The 13,240-nt window shown below is 38.2% G+C and overlaps 1 protein-coding gene across 1 annotated transcript in view; it reads left to right on the top strand.

Moving 5' to 3' along the window:
* Ktl (BTB/POZ domain-containing protein Ktl) overlaps positions 1 to 13,240 on the top strand; it is a 202,320-nt gene that overhangs the window by 150,934 nt on the left and 38,146 nt on the right. The window contains exon 3 of the mRNA XM_071588143.1: positions 12,482 to 12,717. Coding sequence (XP_071444244.1) covers positions 12,482 to 12,717 — 236 coding nt within the window. The remainder of the gene's footprint in view (positions 1 to 12,481; positions 12,718 to 13,240) is intronic.

Below are 13,240 nucleotides of genomic sequence, written 5' to 3'. Positions count from 1 at the left end.
CAGTTTATAGTAGTATATGGCGTCAGATCTTGTCTTGTTGGGTAATGATAAGAGATATGGAAGACTACAGTGTGTGTCCTTACAAAAGGTACCTCTAACGATGGACTGCTAAATTTTAATAAAGAAGAAAACTAAATACAGGTTTTGAATTTATTTTGCATTGGAGAGAGGATAATACCACTAATGTTTTTATTTCGATAACTATCCACTCAAGCTTTTAAAATGCACCACGCCTTGAAATGAATTGGGTCTACGTTTAGTGTACTACTGGTAAATTTGCATATTTAACTTAACCTTTCTTACAGTAAAAACATATTTATTTCTTGCTAGAATAAAATGTTTCATTAATATGGCATATCTCACGACTTGTATTATTGTAAGAGTGCTGAAGAATTATTTCATGCACTGCTTTGCATGAAATTATTATAAAATATGTTTTATTTAATGAAAAAATGGCAGCCTAACATATTTTTAATTCATATATGGTATAATGTTCGGGAAATCTTTTCGCGAAAATGATGAATAAATATTTGGAAAAGCCGGGATATTTTTTAAAAGTAGGTCTGTTAGCTCCTTAAGTTCCTCTTTTAGACAAATTATGCTTCAATTTTGTCCTTTTCCATTAAAAGTTTAGGAAATTAATGCTGAATTACAAAATGGTGGGTACCTACGTAGCTGTTACACCTTGGAGCAATGTGCGACTTCAGTCTTTCAGTTCCACCGAGAGCAAAGAGAAAAATTCCTGGTTATCAAAGAAACGGGTCCGCGGCTGGCAAAGATAAAGGGTAAAACTCAGTGTTGACCTTTCTTTGCAATATGCGAGTGGACTTAATTAATTCTTTCCCTGGACCCACAGAGCAATTGTAACCTCCCTGTACCCCTCCAAGGTTTGATTAAATTGAATCTTTTCCGCGGAAGAATAATTTACATATAGTATATCTTGCTGGAAAGGCAACTTGCTCAAGACGAGTTCCTTCTCATTATCCTTCGTTCGTGCGTGAAGAGAATACGGGAAAAGGGGAGCATGGAAAATGTAAAAGGGATCTACGTGGAGACGTAGTTTTGATTGTAAATTTGATGATAAAGGGGAATATATATAAACTAATAAAATATTTGAATAAAAGTTTTGAATGAATTTTTATATTGGATCTCAAATTATTTTAGCAATAGCTCCAGCTTGTTTATATATCGTACCGCAAAAGTATTTTCGGAATAAATGGGGCTTTTTGTCTCAATATTTTAATTTTCAACTGGTGACAGGATTGGCAAAAATAATTGGGGCCGAGGATAATAGACTGCTAGAGCATGAGAATGTAAACCCATTGAATTATTTACATAAAAGTACGTAATTTAAATTGAAAAGCAAATGTTCTCTGCCCAGATGATTCCCATATTAGATTTTAAAGTTGTACAGTTTCGGTATTATTTTCATTGACAATTTTGAAGAAAACTATGATCCCTCAATTGAAGACTTTGGATATCATAAATTATGCACATTCATAGTAATTCATGGAGATTCAATGCCTTAAATTTGGTGTAAATTCAATGCCTTATGTTTGTGGAATGCTACTTAAGGCAATTTCTTAGAAACCAGCATAAAATTTGCAGAGTTTGCTCCCTGTTTATATCATAAATAGTTTTTTAGTCCGAAGTTTATTAACCATAGACTTATTATTCTTACCGATATGCTTTCTCCGAGATAACCCACATTAATGCCATCCTTGAAAGGCTAATTTTCTACTTGAATCTCTACAAATATCTCGTATGTTCTTCGCTGGCTGCCAATGATTACTTTTTCCAAGTCTGACATATTTTTCCTTGTCCCATATATTGTTAAATAAGTTTCTTAAATGTATCGCTTAGTCTACATCTTGCACATTTCTTTCCAATTTTAATTTGTGATCGTACTTTAAAGGTCTAACTTGTGTCCCAACTCAGTTTGAGTATTAATTATGCTTCTCATTGATTACTCTACATGCTTTCTTACTTACCGAGTCCTTCCCACAGTGCATTTATATTTTATTACTTTCCTCCCCAAGATAGAAAGCAATAAAGACGTTTATGATACTTTAAACAACAAGAAATTAACTATCAATTGTGATATGTCCTTCCAATTTCATAAAAATATTGGAGACTAATTTTAATATAATTTTTCAATTATTCGTCGTACATTATTCCATTGCACCCTATCACTCAATGTATACACATTTAGTTTCTGAAGTCCATGATTTGCGTAAGTTCAATATATTTCAAGGCAATTTCATTATTCCCAGAAACTATTTAAGTAAAGCATGCTTTCAAAATTTGTCTTACGATCTAATATTCTGAGAAGCTCTTTTGTGCGATCTTAAAATATCATTTCAATTTACCTTAACTCCGCATAATCTTGCCATTCAGGCCTCTCCAATCTAGCTGGAAACCATTAAGCGTCTTCTGACCATGGTCCTTCTCAGAAAGGAAATAGCGATCCTAACCCTCGTCAAGCGACCCCACCATTCTTGGCCATTAATCTTGTGGGGACGGAGAAATGACAAGAAAGAATGGTAGACAAGGGTATTCGCAGTTTGAAGGATGGGTCGTCGTGGCAACAATGAACTGGATGGTCATTTGACAGATTTTTAAAATGGGCTGTCACGGGTGTGGGACGATAGCGCCGCTAGTCATGCTCTATAGGCCTAGAATGAGGTACATTTAATTGCAATCCTTGAAGGTGGGAACGCGTGACCAAGCCCCCGGGGTGAGGGTGATGAATCTCTCCAAGACTCCGCTGCTAATGCGAAAGTGGCTTCGTATCTTTGACCTTTATCCCGTAATACCTTCTTTATCACGAGAGCCATTTTGCTGCTCGTGGGAAATAAGCTATCAGAGTGCACGTTAGCCTTCACCCGTGACCTAATTTCTCCTTCCCTTCAATTAAACCCAGGAAATCTTTTTCAGGAAAGTGAGCACGAAAGGCACGAACATGAGAGTAAACAGCTCATTATTCTCGGAGATCTTCAAAAGGAAGTAGAGGTATATATGAAATTTATAAACACGTAAGTATTTCACTAGTTATATTTGCAAGGATCCTTAAACTCTGTTCCGACAGCCGTGATCAATTAAATAGGATGGAAATTTATTCACAGATCAAACTAGGTCATATTCAGTGAATTTTCCACCAAGCATAATATGAGCAAAAAGCTGGAGGGGATAGCCTGCTAATTAGCTTTTGGCTTATCTTAGACGTCATCTAGATCATCGGAAAAAATATTAGTAGACTCACTCATTAGGGAAACCATAGAGTAGACTGATAGTTTGAACTACTCCCTTGTTGCCTCTCCAGCCATATCGTTCTCAAAACACAGCATTACTTCTTTCTTAAATATATCTCTCATAATATTTAGACATATATGCGTGTGCATATGAAGAGGTGCCATAGGCCATTCCTATTTAATAAACACTGCCCCTGAGTTTTTTAAATCTTTTTAAACATTATTATTTAATTAAAATGCGCAAATAGGTGCTAACATAATGTCAAATATATTTACGCGCAAAATTCATTTTTGAGATTTTGTTATGGCATGACCGAATTGTTATTTCTTGGCTGCAAATTATAAGTTAAATCTATTAATGTTAGATTTCAGGAAAAGAAAAAGCTTTGAATAGGTAATGAAGTCGAAACAAAATCATTGGCCTCATCAGCACAAAATACTCGGCAATTTTTTTAGCATTTAACCATTCGCCCTGGGCTAACCGAAGGTCGATAAAATCAAAATTAAGAAATTGAGCAGTTTCAGGCGTTATACGCCTGAAGCTGCTCAATTCCACTCGTATGGCGGAATTTGCACGTAATAAAGAACGGATAGTAGCAATTTTCCACTAGATAAGATTTATTTTACAACCGTTGCGACCTTATTGTGGGAAATATTTATTGTTCTTTATCTGAATTAAGATTATTCCAAGAAGAGGAAAAACAAAATAAAAAAGAAAACGAATTTCAAATGTTTCTCTGTGTACACCGTTTAGAAGGCGCATTTTTTTTAGCTGGTTGCAAATTTAATGTATGCCGAAAATAAATTCTGAGTCTCAACAACTCAGGAATGTGCCTGTAATAACAGAAGGTGTTTTTCAAAAAATCTTATATGATTATTATTACAGGATATATTAGCATTTTTCCAAATGTATCCTTAAACTGGAGGAAAGACAGTCTGCCCACTCCAATTAAAAATGATCATGTGGTTAAAAAATATTTAGTACAATAATAAGGAAATATGTTTCCATGTGAATAAACATCCGTACGCCGTTTGACAGGTTTACGTGTTTGAATGTGTACACATTATGTATAAACCATAAACACAGTAATCAACCCCAAGGTCGGTTTGGTCGGTGATGGTAGAGTTCACCCAGTACTAAGCCTGACGGCGAGTGAAATTCACACATCAGCGTAGGGGGGCCAATTCCTTTCCCTGTGCCGGTTATGGTTTCCCAGGAAGATCTGGTACCCGAAAAATTCACATAGCTTGGGTGGAGCTGAAGGTTCCCAGAGTGCTTTGCCCGGGAATCGAGCCCGGGACCCTCCGGTCAGTAGTCCAACGCTCTACCTCCTGGATTACCGCGACCCACTCCAAATTATATGTATATATATAATTAATGTATATTAATTATAATAATTAATAAATGTATATTATAATTAAATATATATAGTACAATAAAAAAAACCATAAACACAGTAATCAACCCGAAGGTCGGTTTAGTAGGTGATGGTAGAGATCACCCAGTACTAAGCCCTATACGGCGTGTGAAAATTCATACATCAGGGTAGGGGGGCCAGCTCCTTTCCCTGTGCCGGTTATGGTTTCCCAGGAAGACCTGGTACCCGAAAAATCACACAGCTTGGATGGAGCTGCAGGTGCCCAGAGTGCCTTGCCCGGGAATTGAACCCGGAACCCTCCGGTCAGCAGTCCAACGCTCTACCCACTGGACTACCGCGACCCACATATACGTATATATATATAAAATATATACATGTTCATGAATAAATCGATTATGTAGAAACATGTTGCATATTATATATATGTGGGTTGCGGTATTCCAGGGGGTAGAGCGTTGGACTACTGACTGGAGGGTCCCGGGTTCGATTCCCAAGGCACTCTGGGCACCTGCAGCTCCACCCAAGCTATGTGATTTTTCAGGTACCAGATCTTCCTGGGAAACCATAAAGGGCACAGGGAAAGGAACTGGCCCCCTACCCTCGTGTGTGAATTTCACACGCCGTCGGGCTTAGTTCTGGGTAAGTCCTACCATCACCTAGCAAACCGACCTCGGGTTGATTACGGTGTTTATTTGTATACGGTTTGTATACATTTATCTGCTATTTGTGCCCAACAGAAATGCTTAAAAACTAATTTTTTACATTTTTTCCAAATTTTACGAATTAGTCGTTATAGGATATTGGAGTCCAAATTACAACTCTGATAAAGTTAAATACATAGATATAATAAAATATTTGACATTGATTTCTCAGGTAGATAATAATATACTTACTCTATAAACTTCTTCGTACCAGACAAATTGACATGGACAACTATCAAGACCATATATTTAGAAATAAATTGGCTGGTGGGATTAGCCATTTCCCGCCATTGATTCCTTGAGATAGAGTAACTGGTTCCTTAAAGTCGAACTATGGGAGCCACTGAAATCCAAAGCATCCAAATGAAAATTCCAGGGAAAGTTGACAAATTTCACTGCACGGGATCTATTGCCATTTTAGTTTCGTAAAACTGGCAATCAATACGTCTCATCCCAATTCCCGTTTCCTACCTTGAGGTATCCCACTCGCAGTTCCTTCTCATTTTTCTCCACTGGCAATCGTAAATGGCGCTCTGAAATCCTCGTTCTCAAGTGGCACGAATATTCCTTCTCATTTTTCCTCTCGGGAACGAGAAAAGAGAGAAATAGGACGCCGTGTGCGTGGAGTGCAAGTGGCGGGCCAGAAAAAAAGAAAAATACGTCTCGCGAGGAGGATCCGTCGAGGATTAGTGTGAGTAGGCAGAAGGGGGAGAAGCTGAGGACGAGGGAGGGAAGGAAACGAGGGGCAAAGGGGTGGGGGGAGGGAGCCGAGTCATCCTTTCGACGGGCAGCAGGGTGTGGTGTGGGAGAGATGGGGGAGATATCTCCTAGCAATGCCGCCGTGGCATTATTCCGCACACACTCCTCCGGAACAGCAATCCACTCCCTCCCATTCGTCTCTGTCTCCCTTTCTCCGCCCCAATCTCCTCCCTCTCTCTCCCACTCCTCTCATCCGCCATTTCTCCCCCATATACTACATCCCTCCCCCGGCACGCCCGGACCATCCCCCGGCTACGACCATCCTTGGGAAGACCGAGGCCATATCCTCTCGGTTTCAATTACGGCCGCGGATAAGAGTCGCAGCCGAACGTTCGCCAACCTGTCGATTCCCGAACCAGTGCCGCCAAATTCAAGGGTACCCTGCCAGGGATTTCCTTGGTGTGATAAATACAGCTGCGATACGAGTAGTTGTGGTTGCCGCGGGGCGTGTGCAGCCGCTGAGGCAATTTGAACCCCATCGGTGATCTGTAGATTCGGGCGAAGTTTGGGAGAGGTTGGGAGAATTCGGGCAAGGGCATTGGTTTCCCTTTACAAGGGTCATTCAATGATCCATTTGACACGGCCAAAACATTGTGACCTCCAGACAGAAACTAGACATTCGGCGTGATTATTTTCAACGCATTACCCATCTCAGTCACGTATGAAATAAAATACTAGTTTATGACGACGACAGCATGAAATAGAAAGCACTCACGTTTGGTTATTAATATATTTATAACGCGTTAACTCCTGAAACTGATGATTGCCAATTACTCTGGGTGCAATCGATAGGTACAGGCTAGAAGAGATATATATGCACACCAAAATAGTGCAAATTGCGTAATTTTTATTGAAGTGCATTAGTTATTCAATTAGTAGCATTATATTTCTTCTGTTTAGCTGTAAATCGTAGAATGAATGTCTAATGTATTATTCTAATGAATAATACCTATTAGGCGTCATAAATAACTGATACACATGATTAAATAAGAAATTTGATTTAGGCATTCAATGCCGAGCAGTTTTTTTCATCCCACTGATAACTTCCACGTAGTGCGTGCCTATTATATCTCATTGTGATGTTCTTATGGCGATATCACTAGGATGCACTCCATAATGCAACCTTATCAATGCTTTCGCTCTCTTTATTACGCAAAGAATCCTCTTCAATCATTTAACCCTTATTAATGAAGGTATTCTTAAATTTTAATATGATAGAGCAAGAGTATGAAGTTTACTTCAACGAAAGAAAGAAATTCCATTCCATATTAATTCCAAATTTTATTTGCTAGAACCTTTACATCTAGACTACTAAACGTACTCCAATTATCCACTATTTTGTTTTTGGAAGATTATTCAGTATATTTAATCTTCAATTTTAAAAATATACGTGAAAAAGATCTTTGATAATTACTTGTTTCACCAATAAATAAGTATAATACTCACAGAAATTTCTTTAAAGCAGCCTGGTTTTTTGAGGTGTGGTATTTTATGAGGTGTAATATTATTTATTGAGATTGCTAAGCGAAGGCATTCCTTAATTTTCTGACGAGCAAAGCTTCAACATAATCAAATAAGTCTTTAGTGTCGAGATCATTTCTACCATCTCTTTTTTGTTGCTTATGCAAATTTAATATAAAATGACCAATTTTAAGCGTGACGAGGAGTTTAATTAAAGAAATCACGATATATACGGTCCGCCCAAACTAAGCCACCTTAAGTTTTATCCTAACAAAAGTCTTTAACATACTCATCTGTTCTCTAAATAGCCCGTCTCCCTCTCTCACTATCCCCGCAAATTCATCCGCCCTGCCCCCCATCATTAAACTTTTCACATTCTCACTCTGACCCTCCTCTGCGGTTCCCATTTACCCTCACCCAGTCCACACACACTTTTCCCTCATTCCCAAAATAAACTTATTCCCGGAAACCGCGTAACGTGCAATGAATAATGCTCGCTGGCTTAGTAAAGTGGCTTTGCAAAGCGGCTATTTACGACTTTGCCGTCCGATGCTCTTCCGTTCGGACTGCTGATAATCCTGAGGCACGTTGCGGAGGACGATATGGGCATAATCCGAAGTAGAACATATGCACTTACTTTGAGTCATTATTCAAGCAAACGAGAATTTGTATACTCGGGGTGATTCATTTTTTGTGCCTATAAAGGAAAGTTTAATTTTACCATCTTCCTGAAGAAACAGGGAACTTAAAACGATTCTCGAGTTAGCGTCAATTAATGTAAGAAAATTAAAGTTAAAACTGCGATGGCAAACATTCAATATTTTTTATGCTTTACCATTTTTATTGGAACAGTAAAGAATTAAAAATTTATCAACATTATATTATATCGTGTTTCCCTGAACCACAACGACTATTTGATCCCAAAGTTTTGAGATATTTTTTAATCAATACAAATAAAGTTATACAGGATGCATAATAAATGCACTCAATTGGAAAAATTTTCCTTTGAAATAATGCTCGAGGCAAGAAAACTCCAGAATCAAAGAAACCAGAAACAGAATCCTGGCAAATATTGAAAATTTTATCGATTGCTGTGATCGTGCATCTGACTACCTAGTGACTAGTAACCCATAAGAAATGAAGAAATATGTAACAAAAAATGCAAATAATAAAGTTAAAATAATGAATTTCAAGCAACAAGCTTAAATTATAACCAAACTCTAGGTTTCGAGGAGGAGTTACATTTCGGTTGTATCGCGTGTTGAATGACATGGGAGTTGAGCGTTCGTTCGTGCTCATATGGAGGCTATATTTCCTCTGCGATGTCCAATAAAACCACTCATTGCGCGGTAGCAGTCACGAAGATGAAATTGAGAGCTTAAATGGAATAATGAATGTGATAAAACCATGAATGTATCCTATTAAATCGTGACTGACACGCAAGCTCACTGATCACTGAATTCACTCCCGTTGTTAAAAGTATATAAAGCAGATCCTTAGGTGGTAATTACGGAAAATACCTCTCAAAAGATTACAATATGTTATCTAATTTAACAAGGAATTAGTATCCTTTCACTTAGATATTCATCTTTAAAAACAAATAGTTTACTTGCTGCAATGAATAAATATTAACTTGGATCGTGACTCGAAAATAACAAGACATATGCTCCTCAATCCTTTGCTTCTGGAATTTTGATATTTTTTTGGCTGATTACACCTACTAATTGGCAGGTGAATATTATATTACCTCATTAGTTTTTATTCAACACCCCTTAACCTCGACTTTTACCTGGTATAATAGAAAAACAGGTCTCAATTAAAAATTAAAACAACCTCGAAATAAAGGACTATTTTATGATTTTTTCTTCTCGATCTTATCTTCCAAATTCCTCAATTCATTATTTCCAGGGATAAAAGTAACTTTAATGAGCTGAAAATTGAATTAAATTGTGTTCGTATTTTTCTATGGGAAATCGTCCGTGAAAAGTTTATTTTTGAATTATGAGGAAAACTAAGGTAACACACAAATTTACTTTGAAGAATATATATTCCTTCGTATTCAAACATTTCAAAACGATACGTAAATACTGAACCTACTACATTCATTTTTTGCTTAAACATAAGCACAGTAATGAAAGATCTGGTGCTTTCCCGGCGTATTAGTTGGGTGAATTCTTCTCGGGTCTTCCACCGGGTCAATGGCTCCATAGCTGCCGACGTTTCGATTCCCGACTCGGTCATCGTCATCAGGGCTGATAAGCACAGTAATCAACCCGAAGTTCTGTTTGGTAAGTGATGGTAGAGGTCATCCAGTACTAAGGCCGCCGGATTGTGAAATTCACACAGGGGCAGTGCATTTCCCTGTGCTAGCTATGGTTTTCCAGGAAGATCTGATACCCGAAAAATCACTCAGTTTGGGTTGAGCTACAAGTTCCCAGACTGGCTTGCCCGGGAATCGAACTCGGAGCCTCAGATCAGTAGCCCAACCCTCTACTCCAGGACTACCATCACCCCACATAAGATTTATGAGCCTAAAATTTATTTCAAGTGATTTTAACACATTATTTTTAATTATTTAAATTATTTGCGAAGTTTTCATAAGACTTGTGAACAATACAAAATGGATTAAAACTCAAGATGAATCATTCCAGAGCAGCAGTAAAAAATAAAATAACGGTTCAAATAATTCATAAGAAAATAATAATGAGACCAAATCAACCGGAAACTCTTAATCAAATAAAATATTCATATCAAATCAGGGCTGGATATTAAATCAACTCCGACGGCAAGCTATATGGGCAGAATCCTCATCCGCGCATCTGTCGTGAATCACCATCATTTCCACACTAGTTTAGTGTCTACGTCTTTAAGAGTGGCAGCGTTGCTATTCGCCGGGAATTCTCGGAGAGATGTTGAAACGTCAAATAAGCACGGGATGCCGCCGCAGTTTCAATCGGATGTGCGTAAACATGAGTTCCAAGGAGTTAGCCTCCTTGATGGGCTTCAAGGGTTTCCTGCTTCGGATTCAAGTGACTTTGAAGTGTGAGATGCATGGCAGATCAAGAAAGGGTAGAAGGGGCGTCGGGAAGGGGAGCAGGGATAGTTTATCGGCCCCCCGGGAAGCCTTCGGCAAGACTCTCGAGGAGTCAACTCATGCCCTCGTCTCCTTTCTCTCGTCGCGGGCGTTCCCGTCCTTATCCCTTCATCCCACCCCTTGCCCCACTGATGTACAAATTTAATCAGGATTGGTTGCAGTACTTCGGTTGTTAAGGTATCCTGACGTTTGGAGTCACTTCACACTGCTTACCTAATAGCAAAATAACTTTCACGGCAGCAAAAATTAAAAATCCTAGGTGGAATACCAACATTTGGGATCTGGGGAACCAAATCATCTTTCACCAAGAATAAAACCACTCGCAGAGTTATTCAATGAACACTACGCTTACTTGTTTCCAATAATGATCTACTATATTGTCATTTAGTCTAATATTGAGCTTGAAGTTTTCAAGTCGATTCACACCCTTATTCACCAGCCAGCGTTTTTCTTCTGCGAGCTCTTTTGTTATTTGAATGAGCGTTGAAATCTTTACTTATTGCCATGCTTTCAATTTTTTTCAGCATTTTTTTCCCCAACTAAAATCTTAGAAGTAAGTCTCAGCATTGTAAACACTTCCTCTAATAATTGAAGCATACATGTATTTCCTTTAAGTTACTACGCTGAAATCTACTAGCCGTTATATTTTTTTTAAATCAGATAGTTTTTCCAAAGAGTATATTCCAAATTTACATTCAATTTAAACAAGTAGTTGTAAAAAAAGAAACTTTGATGTTTCACCCAATGAAACATTATTTGCGATCAGTTTCGAATTGCATATTCGAGTTTCTCATTCTGTTAATAAGATGATACTCTGCATTAAAATCGGTATCAATTTAGGTTTTATTACCCGGAGCATAAGTTTAATCTTTCTTGCGTCACCAAGACAGAGTTCCATTCACTCATGCCTAGTACCATTGAACTCCATTGGTTTGATTTAGTCGTAAAATAAATAAATATTCCACTTTGTACACGATAAAATTCCACCATGAATTCATTCTGGACTTGTTTTAGATGCTTTTGTCTCACACCCATTAAGAGTATTTTTAGAAATGCCTCAGAGTAATCAGAAGTATCTTCAAAATAACGTTTGCAAGTTTTCTTGAAAAATAAATATCAATGAATGTTATTTTGCATATAACCTAATGCTATCACCATAGATTTTCGCTTGACTCTTTAAGGTGATGCTTGATAAAAAAATTTAACTAATCAATTTTTTTTAGATACTACGAAGCAAGGAAATATTAAATGTTTGAGGAAAAATAGTATTAAGATTTTTATTTTAAAACCATAACGGATATTGAGAGTAAAATTTTAAAACAAACTTGATGAAGTAAAATTAATCCCTTTAAAGTGTTTTATTACTGTGAGAGAAAACTTTATGAAATTCATATGCCTTTATGAAAATTGTTAATTTTTTAAAAATTTTGGATACTTAAATTAAAATTTTTTTTAATATTGACACCTATCAATAGCAATAAAATCCACATACACGCACATAAACATGCACATACTTGAATCGAAATCTGCTGAAATTGTAGACACGAGACCATAAAATTTTATTTCCGTTGGAATACCCAGATTGATATTTTTACATGAATGAAATGCCATTCCCTGCAACGGAGAAACTAAAAAATCAACATACAACTTACGTCTCTCATTCTTTAATCGCCTCGGATGAAGACAAAAATCCATCGATCTTTCTTCCAATCGAGTCAACACTCCACTAGACTGACACCCTTTCGCTCCCGACAATCACGCCCACGCTTCCACTCGCAATCTGCTTTTCATTTGTATCCAATCCGTGAAATAACATCTGGCGTTCTCGTGTTGCAGGCCGAGTTTTCATCGACCGGGACGGCGTCCTGTTCCGCTACGTGCTGGACTTCCTCCGGGAGGGCCGTCTCGTGCTGCCGGAGAACTTCTCGGAGGTGAAGCGTCTCAAGTCAGAGGCGTCTTTCTACAAGCTCAAGGACATGGCCAAAAGCTTGCATCTAAAGGACCAAGATGACGATGAAGACGACGAGGACGGTGACAAGAAGGCGCTGGTCAAGGCGAACAAAGGAGGCATCGTGAGTAACCATAGTTCCGAGTACCCAGTTTTCAAGAGTTAGTAATTGCGGAGGTGGTAGCCGACAGTAAGTTGGCAGATGTCTTTTCGCTGTTTTGAATGGGTAGGAAATTGGTTGGAAGTGGAGTGAATTGATTATCGGGGAGTGGAATAAGGGATAAAGAAACCCTGAGCCGGATGAGGGCCTTTACTTGCCTTCGTGGCGATGTGCCAGATCGGTTTTTTGAATGACCTCAATCTCGATCACCGCTCACTCAATCGTGATTGAATGTAGTGGCAGATCGTAACCATTGACACCTTTCACCTCAATCGTGATCGATTTCAATTGCATTTCCGACATTTCGTTCATGATCAATCTGACCACGAACGTTGGTGGCGACTTTTGTGGCAGCTGGTATGTTCCTACCGGTGCCTGCGTCTGATAATCATCACGATTCAATCGTACATTCACAATTAAATCACGACCAATCGCGAATTCACCAAGACGAGCTGATATTGATTACATCATATCATTCGCCAAGGGT

Source organism: Hetaerina americana, unplaced genomic scaffold (genome assembly GCF_022747635.1).
Source record: "Hetaerina americana unplaced genomic scaffold, ioHetAmer1.1.p SCAF_3, whole genome shotgun sequence".
Classification (NCBI taxonomy): domain Eukaryota; kingdom Metazoa; phylum Arthropoda; class Insecta; order Odonata; family Calopterygidae; genus Hetaerina; species Hetaerina americana.
Note: the sequence above shows the minus strand (reverse complement) of the source record. Positions and strands in the feature narration are given on the sequence as shown.